The following is a 22,564-nucleotide window of genomic DNA, read 5'->3' as shown; positions in this document are numbered from 1 at the left end:
TGTCGTTTTCGTTTTTAAATTGCACTACACCGGTGTGGCGAAAGCTGCACCTAAACCGTTCGTTTTTACCAATTGCACTACACCAGTGCTACACTTTTTCTGCACCGATACCACTGGTGTAGCACTCATCAAAAGTTTGGTGTAGCTCTGTGCAATGGAATCGTTAATTGTAGTCAATGGTTACCGTTTATGTTTTCGTCATTTTTGTTCGTTTATTCACTACCTGGGTGTAGCACTGCACCGGTGTAGTGCAAATTAAAAACGAAAACGCCATTAGCTTTAAATTTTTTATGCTTTTTTTCTCGTTAAATTTTTGTTTCAGTGTAGGCTAATATCATAAGATTATTATATTTTGCTTCCAATGGGGACATGGGAATAAAATTTAAATTAAACTTTTGTGAAAGTCGTGTGAGAAGTGTTCCATTTCTAAAATAGACGAAAAACTTTTCTATTTTTTTGGAATGTGGTGAAACGTTTGTAAAATTGCGGCGAACAGTGGAGTATTTTGTTCCAACCTGTATACCTGTTACCTATGTTTCAGTTTATTTTCCATTGTTAAGAAGAATGTGCTGAATAGCTGAAGAGGTAATATGACACACTAACAAACAATCGATACACAACCAACGATCATATTTTATTCACATAAAATTATTATTCCAGTTAAAAGAAGAGTGTAAATTAATCCATTCGATGAAAGCCGAAACTCGCACACTAACAGAGGGCACTCCTGATTGACCACAGGAGCTGGGATACCACGAAACGATACCCACGAGTACGTTCTGCTGTCCAACTACCTGCACTACTGGACCGCCCGTATCACCGTCACACGCACCAACTCCTCCCGTGATTGGTCCCAAGCAAACGTTGTTTTCAGTAACCAATCCGATGCCGGTTCCATTTTGTATGATTTGACATTCCAAGTTCGGGAAGATGGCCACCCGTATTTGCTGCAGGTGGCTTGGTATACTAGGCAACCACCCCATCGAGGTTGAACCCCATCCAGCGATTCTCACAACCCCACTAGGGATGGAATCGATTGCAGGCAGCACGATTGGTTGAATGACATCGGTCAAGCCGAAGGGGGAAGTCAAGCGCACCTAGAAAAAAGGTAATAGCTAAGGTTTAGAGCATCACCATCAAAACTTGATGGTTCGTACCACAGCGATATCGTATGCACTGGCTCCTCCATTGTATGCGGGATGCATGGTGATTCGCTGAACGTTGATGGTCTGTTCGGTAATTTCTACCGAGTTCAAAAACAACTTTCCGGCTTGAACACGATATCGACTGTTGGGATTGCTGAAGAAACATCGTGCCGCCGTGAGCACATGGAAGGTATTAAGAATGCTTCCACCACACACGTGATTGTACCGGAAGAGAACACTTCGTTGAATCGACACAATATACGGATACTCGCCAGTCAGTGCGTCAACTCCGCCAACGATTCGAGCACCATTGTTATCTAATAGAAGAAATAACGTAATAGTCGCAGGCATGGTCATCATTTTAAACAGAGTGCTTAAGACTTACCCAATGTTGTGGCAAGAACTGTGGTCAAACATAAACAGAGCACTACTACTCGGATCATGGTTAATCGTCTGTTGAGCTTCCTGCGACGAACTGGAACTAAGTCATATTTCCAACCGACGATGAAATAGCACTCGTTGCTAGGTTTAATCTTATCATCAAACAATCTTATTTAATCTCAACAATACTTTATTTGACTTAATCGCTTGATAAATTTGGTGATTTTTACTGTCCCTCAAAAACTACAAAATTAAAAGATAACGCTGAAGCTTTATTCATCTATCATTTATTGTTTCGTGTTGTTGTAAGATTAGGAGAGATTACGGTCAAAATCCATCCGATATGTGCTGAAATCAGGGTATGCATTGACGGTCCACTGCCGCAAGGGGTGGTGGTCCAAGCCGATATCCCGAGCAAATTGAAACTGTACAATTCGGTAGCTATGAAGACTGGACTACTTGAATCGCCCAGGCAAGCTCCATCTGACGATAAGCCCCTATCGGTGCACACGATGTCGCTGGTTAGGTATATCGCCGAGTGTCCTAGTCGCTGAATACATGCTTCGGTTGAAAGGATTGGCACAATTATTGCCTTGAAAATAAATGAAAATGTTGACAATAATGCTTCAACATAGAATATTCAAGAGTGTTTTCACCTAAGAAACTAAACTTATAAAAAAACAACTTTATATTTTAGATTTTCGAAATTTCAAGCAGAAAACATTTCAACCTACGAACCTTCCCAAACCCATGAAGTTACTTACGAATCAGATATGGGCAAAACAGTTCTTATCAAAGAATCCTTGATAGTTCCACTAGTTTTCATAACGGTTTTTTCGTTCGTAGAAATTTTATAGAATTCCACGAAGAAAATATAAGAGTATATAATTATATTTCATAGAAAAGAAACTCAATAATAGCAGATTGACCATTTCTAAATTGAATTATTCTTGAGGCACCGGAAAACTCATATCTCGAAGCGACCTAGTTGAACAATGCACTGTACATGTGCACTGTGTGCAGTCGGTTTGATTTTTATTTTTTTTGTCTCATATAGGCTCATAAGGCAAACCATCCTAGTTTCCAGAGTTGAGCCATTCACTGGTAATGTTGCAGTTTTCTGAGGCAGGTAAATTGCTTCCATCATTTAAATCTAAGTATGAAAATTTCGGTTCGGCCTTCTCGAAGAAATCAACGTGAGCTCTATGTTCTACCTTTTTTGTCTACACTTCAAGAATCGTGATTCAATTTAACCGAATGGACTTCGAAAAATCATGAAGATCAGAATAGCAATGAGAAATCTGTATACAATTTAGTATACTTGCCTATAGATGTACATCTACATTTAACAGATTTACTTGGGACATTCCATATTCACCAGCCATTCAATGAAATTTTATAGAAACATATGAAATCATACTGAATCTTTCTTATTATTATATAATTGTCTCTTATTGCAGATGAAAGAGAAAAAATGGCAGACACTTTGAGGTCACACAACGGAGAAGGTAAAATTATATTGAAATTCTCCGTTCGAAAATTGTGTAAACGAAATCCATATTCAGTCGCCAATGTTCTTCACAAAAGTTATTTGTAGTCTAGTCTAGAATCCTCCAAAGTTGTAGGAAAATTTATGTTGAGCAGCTTTGCTGAAGAAGACACTTTCCTAGCTCTTCATTTGATTGAGTTACATCAATTACGGCACGGTATTACTGGACTACCGGTCGTATCTTTCGTTCTTTCGGTCGTACTGATCATAAAATAGCTATAATTTTTATCAACCGCAGCACCGTCTTTTACCAATATCACACACTAGCAGCAGACATCCGTGACCGTTTCGTTTTCTCCATAGCGTGTACGAAATAGAACAAAGCACGCATAGTTCCTTTTGTGTTTTCTTCTTATTTCGGTCTTGTCGATCTATATGGCGATTTGAAACCTTTGACACTCATCGCCCTGTAACTGCGGAACCGGAAGTCGGATCCGGATGAAATTTCACAGTAGGTTTAAAGATAATATGAGCTTCAATTCAAATCAAGATATGTGAAAATCGGTTGAAGCATCGCAGAGAAATCGAAGTGAGTTCTATTTTTTTTAAGGTTGCATCTAAAGCAATAGTTTTCTATTTTCGAGAAATATTGCAAATAAATCACACGTTATTACATCGAAACAACTTATCAAGTAGATTGCACCCTGCGCTTATCACCCTGTATTTCCTGAACCGGAAGACGACTCAGATTAAAAAACCAACAAGTTTTTATGGGATTTTAAGATTTTTCATTTGGAAAAAATGGGTCCAGCCATCTACGAGAAAAATGAGTTCAGAACCAGAAGTCGGGTCGAAATGAAAATCAAGAAACATGTATGGGAGCATAGAACTTTTTAAACTGATTCGAATGGTATGTGCGTGTAAGGAGTTATGTTCTTCCAGCAATTATTGCTGTATGCACACACTTCGAAAAAAAAACCGAATAAATACAAAAAATACACATAAATGGAGCGTCGCAGCTCACGCAAATTTACGTGGAACTTAGATAGTACTTTACTGTACTTGAAGTGCTTGTACTTCGACTTCCGGTTCTGGTACTATAAGGTGAATAATGAAAAATATTTCAAACCTTCATTCAAAGTGACTATGAAAAGATCGTAAAAATTTCTTGGAACTGTGCTAAAAACCATTCCAATAAGTAGGCCTCAAACGGTGCATACATTGATTTCTCAGATAAGGTTGAGCCGATTTATATAAACTTAGATTCAAATGGAAGGTGTTATGGTCCCAAAAAAAAACTCCTGACTTTTTATAGGATCCGGCTTCCGGTTCTGGAGTTAAAAAGTGATGAGGGATTTAATTTTTGAACAACTGGGCTATCAAAAAAAAATTGAGAATATGGTCGTTTTGAGAGATGGTTTTTCATAATCTTATAAACATAAGCTTTTGATGTGACAACTGAATTTTCCAAAAATTTCTAATCAAAATTTTGCTGCATTTTCAATGCAGCTGACAAACTATTTCCCAATTCTGACCTGATTTTCTCTCAATAAATCCAATCAAATGAAAACGAGGGTAGTGGGTGCTATGATTATCTTCGTGGCATCACGAAGCAATTGTGATGTGCTGACACTTGACACTTGTTCGTGAATAAACGAATCAAATGGACCAGCTAAAATGTACTAAGGAGTGTATCGAAAATAAGCTATCCACATACATTTGTGTTGTACGCATCACAGCATGCTGTGCGTTTGACTGTCAGCTTTCGTTTGTTTACTTGTTTGTTCGGTTGAAATTCTGCGTTTTCAAAATGTCGCCAATTGAAAAGGAAGTGAAAATTAAGGTTCTGGACACATGTCTAAGTGAGAAGGATATTATTATGCGAAAATTGGCGAAGCGGTTAGATATTCTTCATGGCAGTGTTAAAACCATCATTAATAAGTTTGGGGAACACTATTATTTGGATGAGCTGCCAGGAAGAGGCAGAAAAACCCGGTTCTTCCAACCCGAAACTGAACCAGAAAGTGGTATCTCTAATCATGAAGAACAAATCAATATCTATACGTGATTTGGCCAAAACAGCAGGAACGAGTGTCGGAATGATCCAGTGTATCAAGAGGCGAAATCACCTGAAGACCTACACGAAGCAGAAAATCTCGAAACAAAGTGTAGAACAGAAGAAGCGAATAGCAACAAGGGTCCGGAAATTGTATTCGCGTCTTTTGCAGTGTCCGGATGCATTCGTTTTGATGGACGATGAGACTGTTTTGGTCGGATTTAGCGTCGGCTCACTATGCCAAAACCACTCTCAATTGGCTTGCGGAAAAGGGTATAAATTTCGTTGAGAAAAATATCAATCCACCAAATTGCTCTCAGCTACGCTTTCCCATCGAACGTTACTGGGCAATCGTGAAGAGGGTCTTCAAGAAGAGTGGTAAGGCAGCTGGGAACATGCAGGAGTTCAAAAAAAAATTTGAACTCAAGCGTCCAAAAAATGCGATGCAACACTTGTCCGGAACTTGATAAAGAGGGATCGATCAAAAGTTCGAAAATTCGTGAAAGAATAACTTAAATTTCATCCGGTTTTCATTATGCTCTAGTTTGATCTCGTGCAATGAAGGATCAATTTTTATTTTGAAGAAAATATCGTTTTTTATCATAATTTGAAAGAAAATTTTGTGGATAGCATATGTTCGATACACTCCTTATTGTGGAACTAAAATCAAAATTATTAATGTTGAGACAAAATTATTATTGGTATTGGACACGTATTAAAAAAACAAATGCAGCGCAGATGCGTTACATAAGAGCATTGTTACTGCAAAGTACTTCGAAATTTCTAATTATTTGCGATCCAATGTCTGCGAACAGTTCCGTACGATATATTTAAACCTTTTTTGGTCAATTTTGAAGCACCTTCGCGCAAAGTTTCGGAGTAAAATTAGAGGGTCTCTAAAAAATCCCTTTTATTGTTCGAACTTTTTGCCTTTCTCATAAAGAAAGGCTATGCTATCACTTGAAATCCGGCTTCCGAACGGTAGCCCGGAGGGCTGAGTGTTATATGCTATCCGACTCAGTTCGTCGAGATCACAGAATGTCTGTGTGTGTAGGTATGTATGTATGTTTATGTATGAGATAAATAATGTCACTCGATTTTCTCAGAGATGGCTGAACCATTTTTCAAAAACTTAAATTCAATTTTATCCTGATTCGACTTCCGGTTCCGGAATTACAGGGTGATATGCACCAGAAAAATGAAAAAAATTGTCACTTTTCTCAGAGATGGAGTGACAAATTTTCACAAATTTGGATTCAAACGAAAGGTCTAATGGTACCATATCTCGCTATTGTATTTTATCTTTATCCGACTACCGGCTCTGTAATCACAAGGCAATATGTGCAAATTTATGAGAAAATGTTCACTAAATTTTAAATCTACTTTGGGACTACTAGTCCCCGGTTTCCCGCACCGAACACTCTGATAATAGTGAATAAAAGTTACAAAAACGGAACTCACTTAGATTTTTTCAGCATCCTTGAAACCGATTTTCACAATTCAAATTAATGCTCTCAGTGTCTTAAAAGATACTGCGCAATTTCATCCAGATCCAACTTCCGATTCCGAAATCATATGGCGATGAGTATCAAAACTTTCAAACTGTTATACAAAATGATGCAAACCCGGTACGCATCGGCACGTGCTGGTACAAAACACCACCGCCTAGCACACAGCGTGCTTTGTTCAATTTTGTATAGCATACAAGGGTTGCCACATTTTAATATGTATTAACTTGACATAACAAATTGGAAATATTGTGGCAGTTTGTACCCAAATAAAGTTTTTGATTTTATTCGAGTTGGAAAAAAAAATCTTGACCGATGTTTTTGAAAACATTATTAATATGAGAAGAGCATCATAGCACCACTAGCTGGACCTAAAAAGGTTTTTTGAGTAGTTCTACTAGGAAGTTGTCTTGAGAAGACTTGTTAAGTTGATCATTGTGCTATCCTTTTCATTTTGAAGAAAAATCTGAGGGGGTGTTCAAGGTCAATTAAGAAAGTTAGATTCCAGATTACAGCCCAAAACATGGACCACCTTAATGACCTTCCACATCGGAAGAAGTGCCATTTGATTGCAAATAACTTTTGTGAAGACACAAAACACAAAAAAATATTGTTTAATAGAGAAAATTTGACCACTTTGCAATGCCGTGGGACTGTAGCTCCGGAATCTTGTATTTACATTCGATTTTTCACTCACATCTATTTATTTTAATCTTTGAGCCATTTGAGTAACGTTAATTTATTGTATTCTGGACATTCTTTATTTGAATATATTTCGCATCAGTTTATACGATATCTACCGACGTTGAAGCAAATACAAATATTTGGTATTTGGTTGAAGCCTGAAGCACAGAAATGGCATATTAAAATTATCAGGAGACTTGTATGAATCTCGAAAACTATATGAAGTTGCGAAAATTAGCAACATATAAACGAATGAAACAAATCTGTTTATTTTTATTAGTTTTTGTTTCAAGAAAAACAATTAAAAACAGATTCATTTATACAATTTTGAGACTCATGCTCTTCTGTGTTCAACATCTTACAAAATAAGTATAAAGTCGTATCGATTGGTTCAACAGCTCAACTCAAGAACGTGGTTTTGAGAAAACGCATCTCAAAGCTTAGGCGCTTCAAAGGAATGGCTAAGCGTGAGTAAATTAAAAAAAACTGTACCTCCGAAAGCATTCGTTATACCTATCGATATAACGTATGCATCTATTGATAATGTTTTCATCTGCATTTTTTACGAACCAGCCTGGAGTCGAATCTCCATCAGAATAAAATAAATAGTTTACCACACCGAAGACGTGTGCAAAGTTTCATCCATAGCGGTGTTGTTATATATGTATATTGTTATTGTGTATATTATTAATTGTGTATATTGTGTATATTATTAAAAAAGTACTCATTTATTTATTCAGAAGAATTAGTTTTTGGACAGTTTCTGAACAAATTGCATATCCAGAAGTACGTTGTGTCACTGTGTCGTTCTGACATGTCGAAAACGGTGGTCTGTGATAATAGATTTTGTTTAAATTAAAGGCACATAGAACAGACCAAAGAAAAATTCTTCCAAAAACTGTGTGTAAACTGTGTGCCATTGCATGCAAGTTTTAACGCTAGTTTCCAGAAGCGATAGTTGTGTCGCTCAAATCGCTTTTATTGTTTGGTGTTCACTTTTGAAAACGGTATGATAAATTTTTTACACGCATGTAACAACGAAACAGTTCCTGAGTTGATGTTTCTTAACTAGTGTTTGGATCACCGAGCCAAAAAAATGCAACTGAATTGACGAGTGAATTTTTTCGTTAGTCGTGGAGGAAGTTTTAGCAAAAGTGTAGCAAAGCCAGGTGAGGATATGAGCTTCAAACTCCTTTTACCGTCATACCTGTAATCCATATGTCTGCCATTTTTCATAACCATGGTTCGACGAACCGTAACCGACGATTGTGACCGTACTGAATGGTGAAATTGGCTGATCAAAAATCGGAATGGGTTGCACGTTCGTCGTGAACACTAAAGCTGTCCTCAGCAATACCTTCAACGAAAAATGTGAACCCATCAGTCAGATTTGGCACGACAGCGAAATATATGTTGCCGTTCACTTTCATCTCCGCTCATACGTACCAGTGCTAAATCGTTTCCTTTCCGGCTGACGATGTAATCCGGATTGAAATCTATCCGTCCGACGGATCTGGTTTGACGAACACCGCAAATTACCAGTAAACCGGCGGCGTCTTTACCGGAAACGCAATGAGCTGAAGTAAGCAACCAATTGTCGTTTACTATGGTGCTGTCGCATAAGTAAACACGTGCCCAAATCCAGGCTCCGGAGAGTACATGCTGGTAAACGGAGCACACGAACGGAAATGTGCCATCGTTAATCGCAGTACCGCCAACGATACGCGTGCTGGGGTTTCCATCTGTCAACAGTGAATACTTTTCGTTTGATTTTGCATATATGCGTCCAATTTCGTCTGGATTCGAATGTTTAATTTACCTGAATCTGTTATAGTGGATGCATTGACTTGGTTGAAACCAATTACGAAAAGAAGCTGAACGCAAACCAAAATGCCATTCATTTCGTATGTCAACCCGGCGAACAGGTGACCACACACAACCCACAAGCGATACTCTCGATAAACCGATTCTGAGTTGAATCAGTGATAGACAGCTGCGGGTAAGCCGATAGGACTCGGGATGCTGTTCAATTGATGGCAGCCATGTGTTCTATATCTCGCCCAACCACCGTCCAATCAGCACAATAAATGTCGATAAAGTGCTGCAATTTAAGGTAGTAAACTGAATAGAGTCCATATGCTGATTTATTATAGTTTCCGTCTGGCATGCACACGATATAATACGAACATGAACAATGGTGATGGAGATTGCATCTGTTAGTATCGCGTTTTTATTATCTAGATGCTTGTTACTGGTGCAATGTGTGCTTTGAATATTTGATGAGTCGTTTGGCCAGTTTTGATTATTTATGTGAGGCTACTATATGAAGATAATTTCATATAATAATTTAATAGAAGTATCCAGGAAATGATTTAAGCATTTAATACATTGTTTTATTAAAGCCGACTACATTCGGAGTGCTGATTATATTTCCTTGACTATTTTTTTGCGAAGTCTAGTTATGAAACTTTTTTATCTGTTGAACGGCAACTAAATTTGTGCAAAATGAAAATTCCTTCATTCGAAAGAACAAGAGAATCTTTTATTTTTCTGATCTGCAATGGCAAACGTGTGTTGCGTATGTGCTTCAACAGCCTATTGCTTCAATTGTGATCTTGGGTCGAAACGTAAAATATCCGTGTGAATCGTTAGTAACCAACGAAAATCAACATATCAACTGTACCTGCTGGCTCTCTCTGAGGTTAGCTTTGAACGGTAATTTCTAGAACCTATGCCAATGATATCTGTTAAATATCGACAATACACACCTACTTTCACTTATTAAATCTTTTGATATGTTTTTATTAGTCAAACTTTGATACTCCAAATCAGCCAATAAAAAGTGGTTTTATATAATTCATTCACGTTCAACGAAAAGTAATATACCGGAAATTTGAAACAAAACGGTAATACACGAATTCGAAAGTCGAAGTAATAAACACATCACTTAATAAGTCGTGTAACTGACACACAGATGGCACTGTAATTGTCAAATCCATATGACATTTATGAAGTACCAACTTTCAAAAAAAAAACCTGTTTTAATCCACCTAGTGGTGTAATGATGCCTTTCTCATGTACATATAATATTGTGGTATTCTATTCAAAAATTTTCTCTTCGTACTTCCGGAACCGGATACCGGGAACCAGGATAGCCGAAATCGGTTTGCTTAGTTGCCTACTGATAATGACTATCGATTTGTGTAGTTTTGAGACCAGTTTAGAAAAATTTTCACGTTTTTTGTTTCGCCGGTTTAAGTGACGGTGTACAATATTGAACACACTTTACCCTATAATTCCGGAACCGGAAGTCGGATCCGGATGAAATTCAGGAATTCCGTATGGGACCACGAGACCTTTCATTTGAATCTAAGTTTGTGGAAATCGGTCAAACCATCGCTGAGAAAAGTGAGTGAGATCCATTTTGGTATATATGACCACTTTATCTGGTACTTCCGGAACCGGATATCGGGAACCAGGATAGCCGGAATCGGTTTGATTAGTTGCCTACTGATAATGACTATCGATTTGTGTAGTTTTGAGACCAGTTTAGAAAAATTTTCACGTATTTTGTTTCGCCGGTTTAAGTGACGGTGTACAATATTGAACACACTTTACCCTATAATTCCGGAACCTGAAGTCGGATCCGGATGAAATTCAGGAATTCCGTATGGGACCACAAGACCTTTCATTTGAATCTAAGTTTGTGGAAATCGGTCAAACCATCGCTGAGAAAAGTGAGTGAGATCCATTTTGGTATATATGACCACTTTATCTGGTACTTCCGGAACCGGATATCGGGAACCAGGATAGCCGGAATCGGTTTGATTAGTTGCCTACTGATAATGACTATCGATTTGTGTAGTTTTGAGACCAGTTTAGAAAAATTTTCACGTTTTTTGTTTCGCCGGTTTAAGTGACGGTGTACAATATTGAACACACTTTACCCTATAATTCCGGAACCGGAAGTCGGATCCGGATGAAATTCAGGAATTCCGTATGGGACCACGAGACCTTTCATTTGAATCTAAGTTTGTGGAAATCGGTCAAACCATCGCTGAGAAAAGTGAGTGAGATCCATTTTGGTATATATGACCACTATATCTGGTACTTCCGGAACCGGATATCGGGAACCAGGATAGCCGAAATCGGTTTGCTTAGTTGCCTACTGATAATGACTATCGATTTGTGTAGTTTTGAGACCAGTTTAGAAAAATTTTCACGTTTTTTGTTTCGCCGGCTTAAGTGACGGTGTACAATATTGAACACACTTTACCCTATAATTCCGGAACCGGAAGTCGGATCCGGATGAAATTCAGGAATTCCGTATGGGACCACGAGACCTTCCATTTGAATCTAAGTTTGTGGAAATCGGTCAAACCATCGCTGAGAAAAGTGAGTGAGATCCATTTTGGTATATATGACCACTTTATCTGGTACTTCCGGAACCGGATATCGGGAACCAGGATAGCCGGAATCGGTTTGATTAGTTGCCTACTGATAATGACTATCGATTTGTGTAGTTTTGAGACCAGTTTAGAAAAATTTTCACGTTTTTTGTTTCGCCGGTTTAAGTGACGGTGTACAATATTGAACACACTTTACCCTATAATTCCGGAACCGGAAGTCGGATCCGGATGAAATTCAGGAATTCCGTATGGGACCACGAGACCTTTCATTTGAATCCTAGTTTGTCAAAATCGGTTCAGCCATCTCCGAGAAAACCTAGTGAGATTATTTGACACATACACACACACACACACATACATACACACACACACACACACACACACACACACAGACATTGCTCAGCTCGATGAACTGAGTCGAATGGTATATGACACTTGGCCCTCCGGGCCAATTTTCACTAGTCGGTTTTTCAAGTGATTGCATAACCTTTCTATATGAGAAAGGCAAAAAATAAATGATAATGTCATTTTCAGAACAATTTCGTGTGTTGATTTATCATTGCTCCTTGATAAACATACGAGCTTAGCAATGGCTTCAAAAGCATTATTCGGGCTCTGCTTCATCGAAAGGAATAATTTGTTATTGGTTTGCTGAATTTAAGCGTGGTCGTACAGACACCGATGGTAGTAGTCGTTCTGGTCGTCCAATTGAGGTGGTTACTTTGGAACACCTCAAAAAAGTCCACAAATTTGTTATATCTTATCGTAAATTGAAATTACGTGAGATAGCTGAGGCCGTAAAGATATGAGAAGACAGTGTGTTTACAATTATGCATGAACATTTTACCACGAGAAAGCTCTTTTAAAAATGGGTGCCGCGTTTACTTACAGTCGATCAAAACCAATATCGTACTGATGATCCAGAGCACTATTTGGTCATGTTTACAAGCAATGAGTCAGATTTTTTTGCATCGATAGATGACAATGGATGAAACATGGACCCTATCATCATCTGAGTTGACTGGAGCCAGTGAACTACATCCGAAGCGTCCAAGGGCACAAGAATAAGATGGGCTGGCTAGAGTTTTGAGTGCCCCCACCTTAATATCCACGATGTAACCGATTTTTCGCTAAGGGTTATTGTTCTGTAGTACTAGTATCTACGAACATGTTCGCAAAATATTTCATCAATATTTGAAAGTTTTATGCTATTTTTAGTTACATAAATATTTACATGCCTTTTTATTGTAGTGCTTCCTAAAACTTAAGTTCTTTTTCGAATGATCAGAAACTTTGCAAATAGTTTAACAATTATAAATTGTTAAAAAATGTTCAATTTTACTAAACATTTTATTCAAATTTTCCAAAGAAATTGAAATTGAAGTACCTTCTTCACGCAATTTTTATTTCTTTTAAATGTTAAAATGCTGCATTTTCATAATCAGAAAACAAAATTTTGTACTCAAATTTTGCGAGGCTGCGAAGGAATTCCATTCGGCCTTAATTTTAAAATCTTTCTTATGAAGTGCAATAAGTGCACTGAACTTGTATCGTCAATCTTTCTTCCGGAATTATCACAAACTTTTGTTTTTTCTTTGACCATTTTCGCGACCAAACCACAGAAAAATTAAAGAAAAAAATCAAATATTTTAAAATCCCTATTCGAGCACGAATTTTTTTTCTTGTTTTGAAAACCAATAGTATATGTAGCATTTTAACATTTAAAAGAAACAAAAATCGTGTGAAGAAGGTACTTTAATTTCAATTTCTTTGTAAAATTTAAATAAAAAGCTTAGTAAAATTACAAATTTTTCTTCATTCTGTGACAAAAAAAATTGTTTTTCCTGACTCAACGTTATTTTTCGACACATCCATGCAGCGCGAAGTGCGTGGAATCCCGGAACACCTCCGCTCGATGGAAATCCCAAAAATATTTACAAGTAAGCTCAGGCATATTGACTCTGAGAAAATATTTTACACGGACGGATCACGAATTTAACAGGGTACTGGGTTTGATATATTCAACAATAATGTTTCGGCTTCATTTAGGCTTCAAGAACCTGCATCTGTTTATATAGTAGAGCTAGCAGCAGTTTATTACAGTTTGAGTGTAATCGTCACGTTCTCCAAACCATTATTTTCTTTTCACAGATAGTCTGAGTGCAATTGAAGCCATTCGCTCAAACGCTGCTGGCAAAAATGAACCTTTTTTCTTGGGCAAAATAAAACAGTGCCTGAACGTCATATTGAATAATAATTATCAAATCACAATAGTTTGGGTCCCGGCTCATTCCTCCATTCCAAGCAATGAAAGAGTCGATGTTTTAGCCAAACGTGGTGCTATTGAGGGTGAAATTTATGAGAGACCGATTGCTTTCAACGATTTCTATAGCACGTCTCGCCAAAGAACACTTGTCAGCTGGCAAGCTTCTTGGGATAAAGATGATCTGGGTCGGTGGATGCACTCAATTATTCCTAAAATATCGACAAACGCATGGTTCAGGGGACTGGATGTGAGTAGGGACTTCATTCGTGTGATGTCCAGACTCATGTCCAATCACTACACGTTAGATGCACATCTCCTTCGAATTGGACTTTCCGAGACTAATCATTGTGCTTGTGGCGAAGGTTATCGCGAGATTGATCATCGACAAAATGATGGCGAAGGTTATCGCGAGAAAATATCGACAAACGCATGGTTCAGGGGACTGGATGTGAGTAGGGACTTCATTCGTGTGATGTCCAGACTCATGTCCAATCACTACACGTTAGATGCACATCTCCTTCGAATTGGACTTTCCGAGACTAATCATTGTGCTTGTGGCGAAGGTTATCGCGAGATTGATCATGTCGTTTGGACATGCGTGGAGTATCGTGATGTCAGATCTCAACTAATAAATTCCTTGCGTACCCAAGGTAGACTATCCAATGTCCCAGTTCGCGACATTCTTATTTGTCGTGACCTTCCTTACATGAAACTTTTTTATCATTTTAATAAGTCCATTGAAGTTCCAATTTAAATTTTATTTTATGTTAGACTGTTTTCTCTTCCATGAATTCTCTCTTAGTATTTTGGGATACACATGCCAAAGTCTTTTTCGATTATCTTGAGAAAGGAGAAAAAAACGAATACTACATTTTTAAATCGTTTGAATGCAAAAACATAGAATAAAATGACCTCATATGTCGAAGAAGAAAAAAACTATCAGGTGTACAACTTTGCTTCCGCCGTTTTCCGATAGGTGGCTGTACCGGCTGAGGCTGGTTAAAATACAAGCTCTTAAAACCGGGTGAAACCATAATAGGAGATCGCTACCAAACGCAACTGATGCGCCTTAGTCGCGCGTTAAAAGAAAAGCGGCCACAGTATCAAGAGCGACATGGCAAAGTCAACCTCCAACACGACAATGCTCGGCCTCACGTCGCAAAAGTGGTCAAAAAGTACCTGGAAACGCTGAAATGGAAAGTCTTGCCCCACCCGCCGTATACCCCAGATGTCGCCCCTTCTGACTTCCACCTATTCCGTTCGATGGCACACGGCCTGGCAGATCAACATTTTCAATCCTTGAAGAGTTGGAAAAATGGATTGTCTCATGGATAGCGTCAAAAAAGGACTCCTTTTTTCGAGCCGGGATCCGAAAATTTCCGGAAAGATGGGGGAAAGTTGTCGCTAGCGACGGACAATACTTTATCAAGACAATATACCGATTGACAAGTCATGGTTAAATTGCACGGATTGCATAGCTTCTTTAACCACCGTATTGTCCAGATCTAGCCCTCAATAATTACTTGCTATTCACTGACCTAAAAACATAGCGCTCCGGTAAGAAATTCAACTCAATTGAAGAAGCAATTGTAGAATGTGAAGCCAATTTTGAGGCTAAATATAAATCTTTCTACAAGCACGGAATCGCGAAGTTAGAGAAGCGTTGAAATGGTTGTATTGCTGTTAAAGGAGATTATTTTAATGGACAGAATCGATTTTTGGCAAAACAATGTTTTTCTTAGTTAGTCACACAACTTGGTGAGTGATGTGTTACTTCAACTTTTAAACTTCCATCACCTTGTAACTTCGACACCGGAAGTCAGTTCCGAATAAGACAAAAACACTTCATAATTGTTTTCACTTATCACTTTGTAATTTTGGAACCGAAAGTCGTTGGCTGCATTATAACCATTAAGAGACACAGGGTGAACACGTTTCCAAACATAACTAAAACAACAAAAGCGAAATGAATAAAGGATGCAAGGAGTGAAGAAATCGTTCTTCGGCTATCGCACAAGATAAAGGGCAAACACTAGAAGGTAATCTATCCTAAGAAGTGTTTATTGATTTTTTTTATACATAAAATGTCGATGTTGAATATAGCGCGGTGTGTCAATAGTCACAGGTGCCAAATTATTCAATAAGTAGGGTAACAGAGGTATTTTGGCCACTTCATATATTTTGGCCCACCTAACAAACTTTATCGATTTCATCGGATTTTATCGATGTTGAGTAACTCATTTTGCATCAATTTGAAGCTAATCACATTAAATTACCTATTGCGGAAGGGGTTTTTAAAGATATTACAATATTTTGTGGATATTTTTATAAAGTGGGCCAAAATAAAATCAATCCTAAAGTGGGCCAAAATACCTCTGTTACCCTAACACGAATTAGCTCAATCAAGCTCCCTTAAAATAGCGCAATATATTCAATTGTTGTTTTCAATTTTTGTTTAGAATATGCAATATACTGATTTTGTGTATTTTTTTCTCTAACTTTTGACTCGATGATGATGAAGTGGCAAATTGAAAACCGACGAAGTAGAATTCCTTTGTTTCGTTTATATGATATAACATTGAACTGGTTAATAGTTGGTTGGATTGGTTAATTGTTTATATTTTTGAACAATTCTCCGCACCAGTTGGATATGCTCCGGGCTCATGGTCGTACTCTGGCTTAGATCACGCAGTACATTCCTTGTGAGTTCCTCCGAGCTTAGGTCGTCACTGAGACTGGAGGAAAACCGGTTGGCATCCTCCTGGAAGAGCTATGGGAAAAATTTAGTTATCCCAATGAAATATTTCACAGCTCGCAATTTATTCTTACTTGAATCAGCTCGCGCTTGTTAGGTTGAACTAGCGTGTCATCGGAGACGCGAATGTCCGCAAGCGGGACGCATTCTTCAGTTGAGCGGCAAAAGATAATAGAAAAAATATTTTCTCGGTGACGAAAAGGAAATACTCATTCATTTATGGAAACTCACCTACTGTTGCAAGTGGAATGAGAAATAGCAGCGCTGCTAGCAGTGTCGTAGGAAGAAACCTTGTAGAGATTTTCATTCTAACGGAACGATCTGAGCTAGTAAACGATTGACAAACAACTATTTGAGAACTGAGGTAGTGATCCGTAGTTCCTTTGGATTTATAAGCGATTCATTGTGGTGATCGTACCGAGATTTATGAATAATAATTTGCATCGAGTTATTATTCCTCGCAAATTAACCAATCTGAATATGATAACGATGGAAAGAATTAACTAGAATTAAAATCCAAACCCCACCATCTCGTGCATGTCAGGTCATCAATGCCAAATGAATCAACACATTTCTATGTTGTATTTTTATTCACTAAAATAGTTCAGCTAGCCTTTCTTATCAGGTAGAATATTACGTCTTCGTATTTGCAACCCAATCTAAGAACTGATAATGAATACTAAATATTACTCGATGAAGATGAATGTACGGTGCACTGCTTGTACGCAGTTGGCAGCATAATTGTAAAAATGTTCTTCAATGGCAAAGTGTGACGAACTATTGGGCTCTATTGGAGCTTTCTAAATTGCGTTGTTAGAAACTACAACCGGTTTGGTTGGTTTAATTGCTAGTATTTTGTGTAGAAAAAATTCGGAAGAGTTAGACTCGTCGGACAGGGAATCACTGATACTCCTATAGCTTGGATCCAGGTGCTTCACGATCACGTTAGCGGCCTCTTCGCTGGAAGCACTGAGGGATTCAGAGGAGAAACGAGCGTTCCGATTGAGTTGCTGGAATTGAAAAATATAAGTTTGTTATCAAGAAACCTGAAGTTACTTTGAATATTTTGACTACCTGTATTACGGTGCCTCGAATGCTACGTGCATTGCTCTCCTGGAAGGCAGCTGCCAGGTCACGGTTGATTTGTTCCAACGGAGTGTTTCCGACGCGAATATACACAGGGACATGGCCATCCTTTTTCGGCAGGCTCTGATATTTCAATGGTTTAGTATCTGGAATTATAAATGCAGGAATAGAACATAGCATACGGATGCTTAAATGCAATTGGAAAATGGTGCGAAGTAATACGACTCTGGTATGGCTTTATTAAAGTCTCTTGTTCATTACAAAATAATGTATCGAAATAATAGTAGCATCGTTTCGGGTAACTGATTTGCGGGTGGCTCCCGTTACCAAACGTTAGACAAGTGCACTTGGTTTCGCTGGAACCGGAGAATTATTCACGGGAGACTCATCTGCGTGCAATTTCTGTGGAGTACAAATTATTACCCAATGAATACGATTCGGATTTACGCCAGAACAAACCTGTGCCAGCTTCGCGCGACTCACTCTTGTCACCGGCTCGTGAAAGGCAGCAGCAAGAGCCGGATTGATATCGGACAGTGGTTCATCACCGTACCGAATGTACACTGGAATGTAACCATCACGGTGTTCTAAGACCTGGTACCGGGGGGCAGCGACTGCAAAAGTATAATAGATTTGAACAAAAATACATTTCTACGTGCAACGACTCTGTGCTTTATCTATGACCGTACCATCAGTTTGGTGCTAAAACTTCATTCCAGGCCATGCAAAGTTTATGTACAGGTGCTGGCATGCGGATGTGCTCGGGGAAGAACGGTGGTGCTACACGTGCTTTGAAAAATTGAAGAACTAGTGGTGATGCATTTCAAACAATGAAACATGCGATGAAGAAAATTTGGTGATGAATTTCATGCAGATGCAAATGCTCTCAATGTACAATGAAATGGATGTCTGAGAAACGGTAAACCTCGATTTGTGATCGGTTGGCATATTTTTGTACACCTTGCCCTTATACACTATCACTGATGATTGGGAATACTTTGCAAATTTATTAAAAAAAATTGAAAAACTTTATCAAGCGGATGCTGGAAAAGAGATATAGCATAGAATGAACTCAGATTAATTTTGAACCCGATCACATAAATCAGCCGACTCATAGTGTACAGAACCATTGCATGGCTGGTGCAACGATCCTACTGACGCTATGAATCCTTCTAGGCCGGGGCTCGAACATACGGCAACTGGTTTGTTAAACCAGAAATATATAAATAAAAAAAGGGTGCATTGGGATTGATTGATGTAATTCCATCAAGTTGACTAGTTGATTTTAATTTCATTAAAATCCCAAGTAACTTATGCAATAACAATAACAATAAGCGAACATCCGTCATTATTAACACATTAGATTATTTTATATCAGTGGCCATGTTAGTCAATAGTAACAATGACTATTGCATGTTACTATTAATTAACATGTCATGTAAATTTCATTTTTTCTTTCTGTGTAGTCTTACAACTTGCTATGAAACTTCCTCACAATCCGACTTCAGGTTTCGAATGTGTAAAGTAAAAAAATAGATGTGCAGAAAAAATGTTACACAGAAAGTTTCATGTTTTTTAATATTACAAAATTACCTGAAAAAAAACTTAGCCGAACAAGTTCTTTAATGAAGAATAATCATTTAAATACCACAATATGATTTTACAGTGTACGAGCAGTAAATTCGCATATAGTAAATTTTCTTCTAGAAAGAATTATTCTCTATATATTTAGACATGAAATTCGAGAACTATGATTTTCGTTAAATAGTGCCGTTTCAAGTCTTAAGTGTTTTAAATAAAATCTAATAAATATTTTCCCAGGAACAGCTAATTATAGAAGAAAATTGACTATGAGCAAACTTTTATGAGCTTATTTGTTTTTAGGAAGATACAGATCAAATTTAAGAGAAAAGTTGGTTTTAATAACCAGAGTAACGGTAGCCCCTCTCATCTCAGCTTCTCTATTCATCTTATACACTGAAACCTTTAGTTAAACTGAGATCTGCTGTCCCAACTGTTTGAACAATTGACTCGAAAGCTAAGATGAAAATATTTGCTTTCGCCTCGAAAAATATTAATATTCAAAAATAGTACAACTATTTTCTTCAATTTTATACACGAAGTAGCAGAAGCGTAGCTTTTAACTTTCTGGTATGACGCAAGATAAGAAATATTACCGCAGAGACAATAAATCTTGCGCTCCTGTTACATTTACAATTCTAGTTCATGTTAAACGGTGTTTAGTTGTTTTATTCTAAAAAGTGCATTGGAGTAAATCAACCAGTGAATAAAACATCAACCAGTAAATAAAACAAAATCACCCGAACTGGCAAAACAAATTCATCAACCAAATTCTGGAAGTCAAAGTAATTATTTACTTTGTATTTTTCACTAAAACGCTTCCTTACAACGGGAGTGCAAAGAAACAAAACACGAATAGGATATAGAAAAAAAACCGTCTGCATTGGAGAGCAAGACTTTCATGAGCATGTTCCCCTGCACCTCATGAGAATCGATATAAAACGAATTTAAAAGTTGAGCCTTGTTGGCGACTGTCTCTCGAAAGTTGTTGAATTTGGAAGAAACTACTGTTTATTGTGGCTAGCCATTCTCAGAGTGTAGATAGTAGAACAGCTACCGATGCGAGTATACGGCGACATTCACGAGAGAAAATGTCATGAGACCTATGACATTTTTCTTTGTTACAGTCACGGCGAAGTACAGTTGGCGACTGCTGCCATTTGGGCGCTTTGACTGTCCGTTCGCAACCCTGGGCACGATTTCTTTTATTTTTTTTCGAATAATATTCTAATTATTGAAGAAACATTGAACTTTTTCTTTAGTGTATATTTTTTCCTTATGTTGTTATCAGTCACGTACCCAGAGGAGGGGCCCAAGGAGCCCTGGCCCCTCCCGAAATCAAAAACAGATATATTATTATTTAGAAGGTCTCAGACATGTGCTACAGAAATAACAAGACATTAAACGAAGAGAAATGTAATACAACAACAGTTCCAGTGGAAGAGTTTAAAGTGTTTCCTAAAAACACCCGTAAAAGGCACTACGAAAATTAAGTACATAAGCAATCTTCAGTAACATTATTATTTTTTTATTTTTGGGCCCCTCCCGAAACGAAATCCTGGGTACGGGCCTGGTTGCTATTCTTTCTAATATAGAAAGCTTATGCAATCACTGAGAAAATTGACTTTTTAGCCGATGGCCAAGGGGCCGAGTGTTATACCATATACCATTCGGATCATTTCGTCGAGATCACAAAATGTATGTGCACTTGATTTTCTCGGAGATAATTTATGGTCCCATAGAACGCTTTTGAATTTTAACTGGATCCAACTTCCGGTTCCAGAATCACAGAGAATAAGTGCCAAAAAATGAAAAAAATCTTCTATATTCGTTCGATTATGGAACTCTGTAGGACATAGTAGAATTTTATCCAGATACGGCTTCCCGTCACGGAATTACAGGCTTAAAGTAGAAACTATTCAATTTCAATGACAGATGCTGAAAAATCACTCAAAATTATTTGAACTATCCGTATAATTTTTCTATTATGCAGTTCTGGTTGATTGATGGCCAGAAAATTTGATCACAGAGATGGATGACAGAATTTCCACAATTGGTATCATCGGTGTTTATTGAGTTTTATCCGGATCTGACTTCCAGTTCCAGAATCACGGAGTGAAGTATGTTTGGAATTTCAAACTAGAACGATTTTTCAAATTTGCCTTGAAACAGTAGGTTATATTAGTTGATGTACAAACGAACTAACATCGGATGTACCGGTCTCAGATTCCCGGTTTCGGGAGTACCGGAAATACTTCAAGACTTATCAAACGGAAGGTCATAGGTTGTTACCGAATTCCCGGTATAACAGCCCTCTCAGCAGGTCGTTCAATGTTGTTGGTTTTTGAGCGCTTGTTGAACGACATATTGCACGAAATATTCGTTCAATTTGCTGGAACGGTTTGTTGTTGTTTTTTCTTTTGCAAAAATAGTGTGAAAATTAAGTGTTACCTTTACATAGAAAGAAAATGTGTTGTTATTCTACGTGAAGTAGAAGTTTTGTGCAGGTATGTATTGTTAGTTTAAACAAATAAGTGGAAAAAACTTCAGAAATTCTGCAGTAAAACTAGTCCAACTGGGCACCAACTCCTCATGTTAAAAATGGCTCAACAATGGACCTCTGTCTGCCGGGTTTGTTGAACGAAAAAAATGGCATTCGGTTCAACGGTCTGTTTCAAAATCGGCGTGTTGGCCTCCCGTTGAACGATTGATTGAACTTTCATTGGACCAATGATCCAACGTATTGGACCAATGAAGGACCACCGTTGAACGTTTTTTTCTAAGTGGGAGAGTAAAGCAGAATGCCGAGACAGATCGGCAACACACAATTTTGCTGATTGCTCAGTAATCAATATTATGTTTTCCGAGATTCGCTTAGTAGATTTACTGATTTTTCGGTAGTGGCGTGTTTTTGTTTTTGCAATAATTATCAAAATCTTACGCTATCTCATCGGTGATTCACAATTATCCCGAAATCGGCGAATGCGTTTGCCGATATTTCGAAATATGCGTGAGCTTTTGCCGAAATTCGGATAGACAATTTTCGTTTATTTTTTACATTTCCGCTTGGCATTACGCTGTTATTTTCTGACGGAATATTTCGGTGGTCATTAGAAAAAATGGAATCAGTCCAAAAGGAAGACGAGAGAATTTACGATTTATACAAATTATTGTTGATTATTCATAGAAAGGTTCTGTCGGATC

The 22,564-nt window shown here is 37.8% G+C and overlaps 4 protein-coding genes across 4 annotated transcripts in view; all 4 read right to left on the bottom strand.

The window, feature by feature from the left end:
- Positions 1-613: 613 nt before the first annotated feature.
- On the bottom strand, positions 614-1,674 carry LOC131427435 (trypsin-1-like). The gene is made up of 3 exons (XM_058590615.1): positions 1,531-1,674; positions 1,158-1,462; positions 614-1,097 (listed from the first exon to the last, which is right to left on the bottom strand). Exons 1-3 carry the CDS (start codon positions 1,586-1,588, stop codon positions 639-641), a joined length of 822 nt encoding a protein of 273 aa, XP_058446598.1. The 5' UTR covers positions 1,589-1,674; the 3' UTR covers positions 614-638.
- An 87-nt stretch (positions 1,675-1,761) lies between these two features.
- LOC131427434 (uncharacterized) lies at positions 1,762-9,288 on the bottom strand. Its single transcript, XM_058590614.1, has 4 exons — positions 9,083-9,288; positions 8,710-9,005; positions 8,471-8,620; positions 1,762-2,118 (listed from the first exon to the last, which is right to left on the bottom strand). The coding sequence occupies exons 1-4, from the start codon at positions 9,162-9,164 to the stop codon at positions 1,810-1,812; spliced, it is 837 nt and encodes a 278-aa protein (XP_058446597.1). The 5' UTR covers positions 9,165-9,288; the 3' UTR covers positions 1,762-1,809.
- A 6,690-nt stretch (positions 9,289-15,978) lies between these two features.
- Positions 15,979-17,120, bottom strand: LOC131430855 (uncharacterized). The gene is made up of 3 exons (XM_058596086.1): positions 16,925-17,120; positions 16,768-16,841; positions 15,979-16,708 (listed from the first exon to the last, which is right to left on the bottom strand). The coding sequence occupies exons 1-3, from the start codon at positions 16,998-17,000 to the stop codon at positions 16,526-16,528; spliced, it is 333 nt and encodes a 110-aa protein (XP_058452069.1). The 5' UTR covers positions 17,001-17,120; the 3' UTR covers positions 15,979-16,525.
- A 144-nt stretch (positions 17,121-17,264) lies between these two features.
- Positions 17,265-22,564, bottom strand: part of LOC131430854 (uncharacterized) — a 38,959-nt gene continuing 33,659 nt past the window's right edge. Inside the window, exons 2-3 of the mRNA XM_058596085.1 lie at positions 17,768-17,925; positions 17,265-17,703 (exon numbers count right to left, since the gene is read on the bottom strand). Coding sequence (XP_058452068.1) covers positions 17,494-17,703; positions 17,768-17,925 — 368 coding nt within the window. The 3' untranslated portion in view covers positions 17,265-17,493. The remainder of the gene's footprint in view (positions 17,704-17,767; positions 17,926-22,564) is intronic.

Source organism: Malaya genurostris, chromosome 2, assembly GCF_030247185.1.
Source record: "Malaya genurostris strain Urasoe2022 chromosome 2, Malgen_1.1, whole genome shotgun sequence".
NCBI classification, from domain to species: Eukaryota; Metazoa; Arthropoda; class Insecta; order Diptera; family Culicidae; genus Malaya; species Malaya genurostris.
Note: the sequence above shows the minus strand (reverse complement) of the source record. Positions and strands in the feature narration are given on the sequence as shown.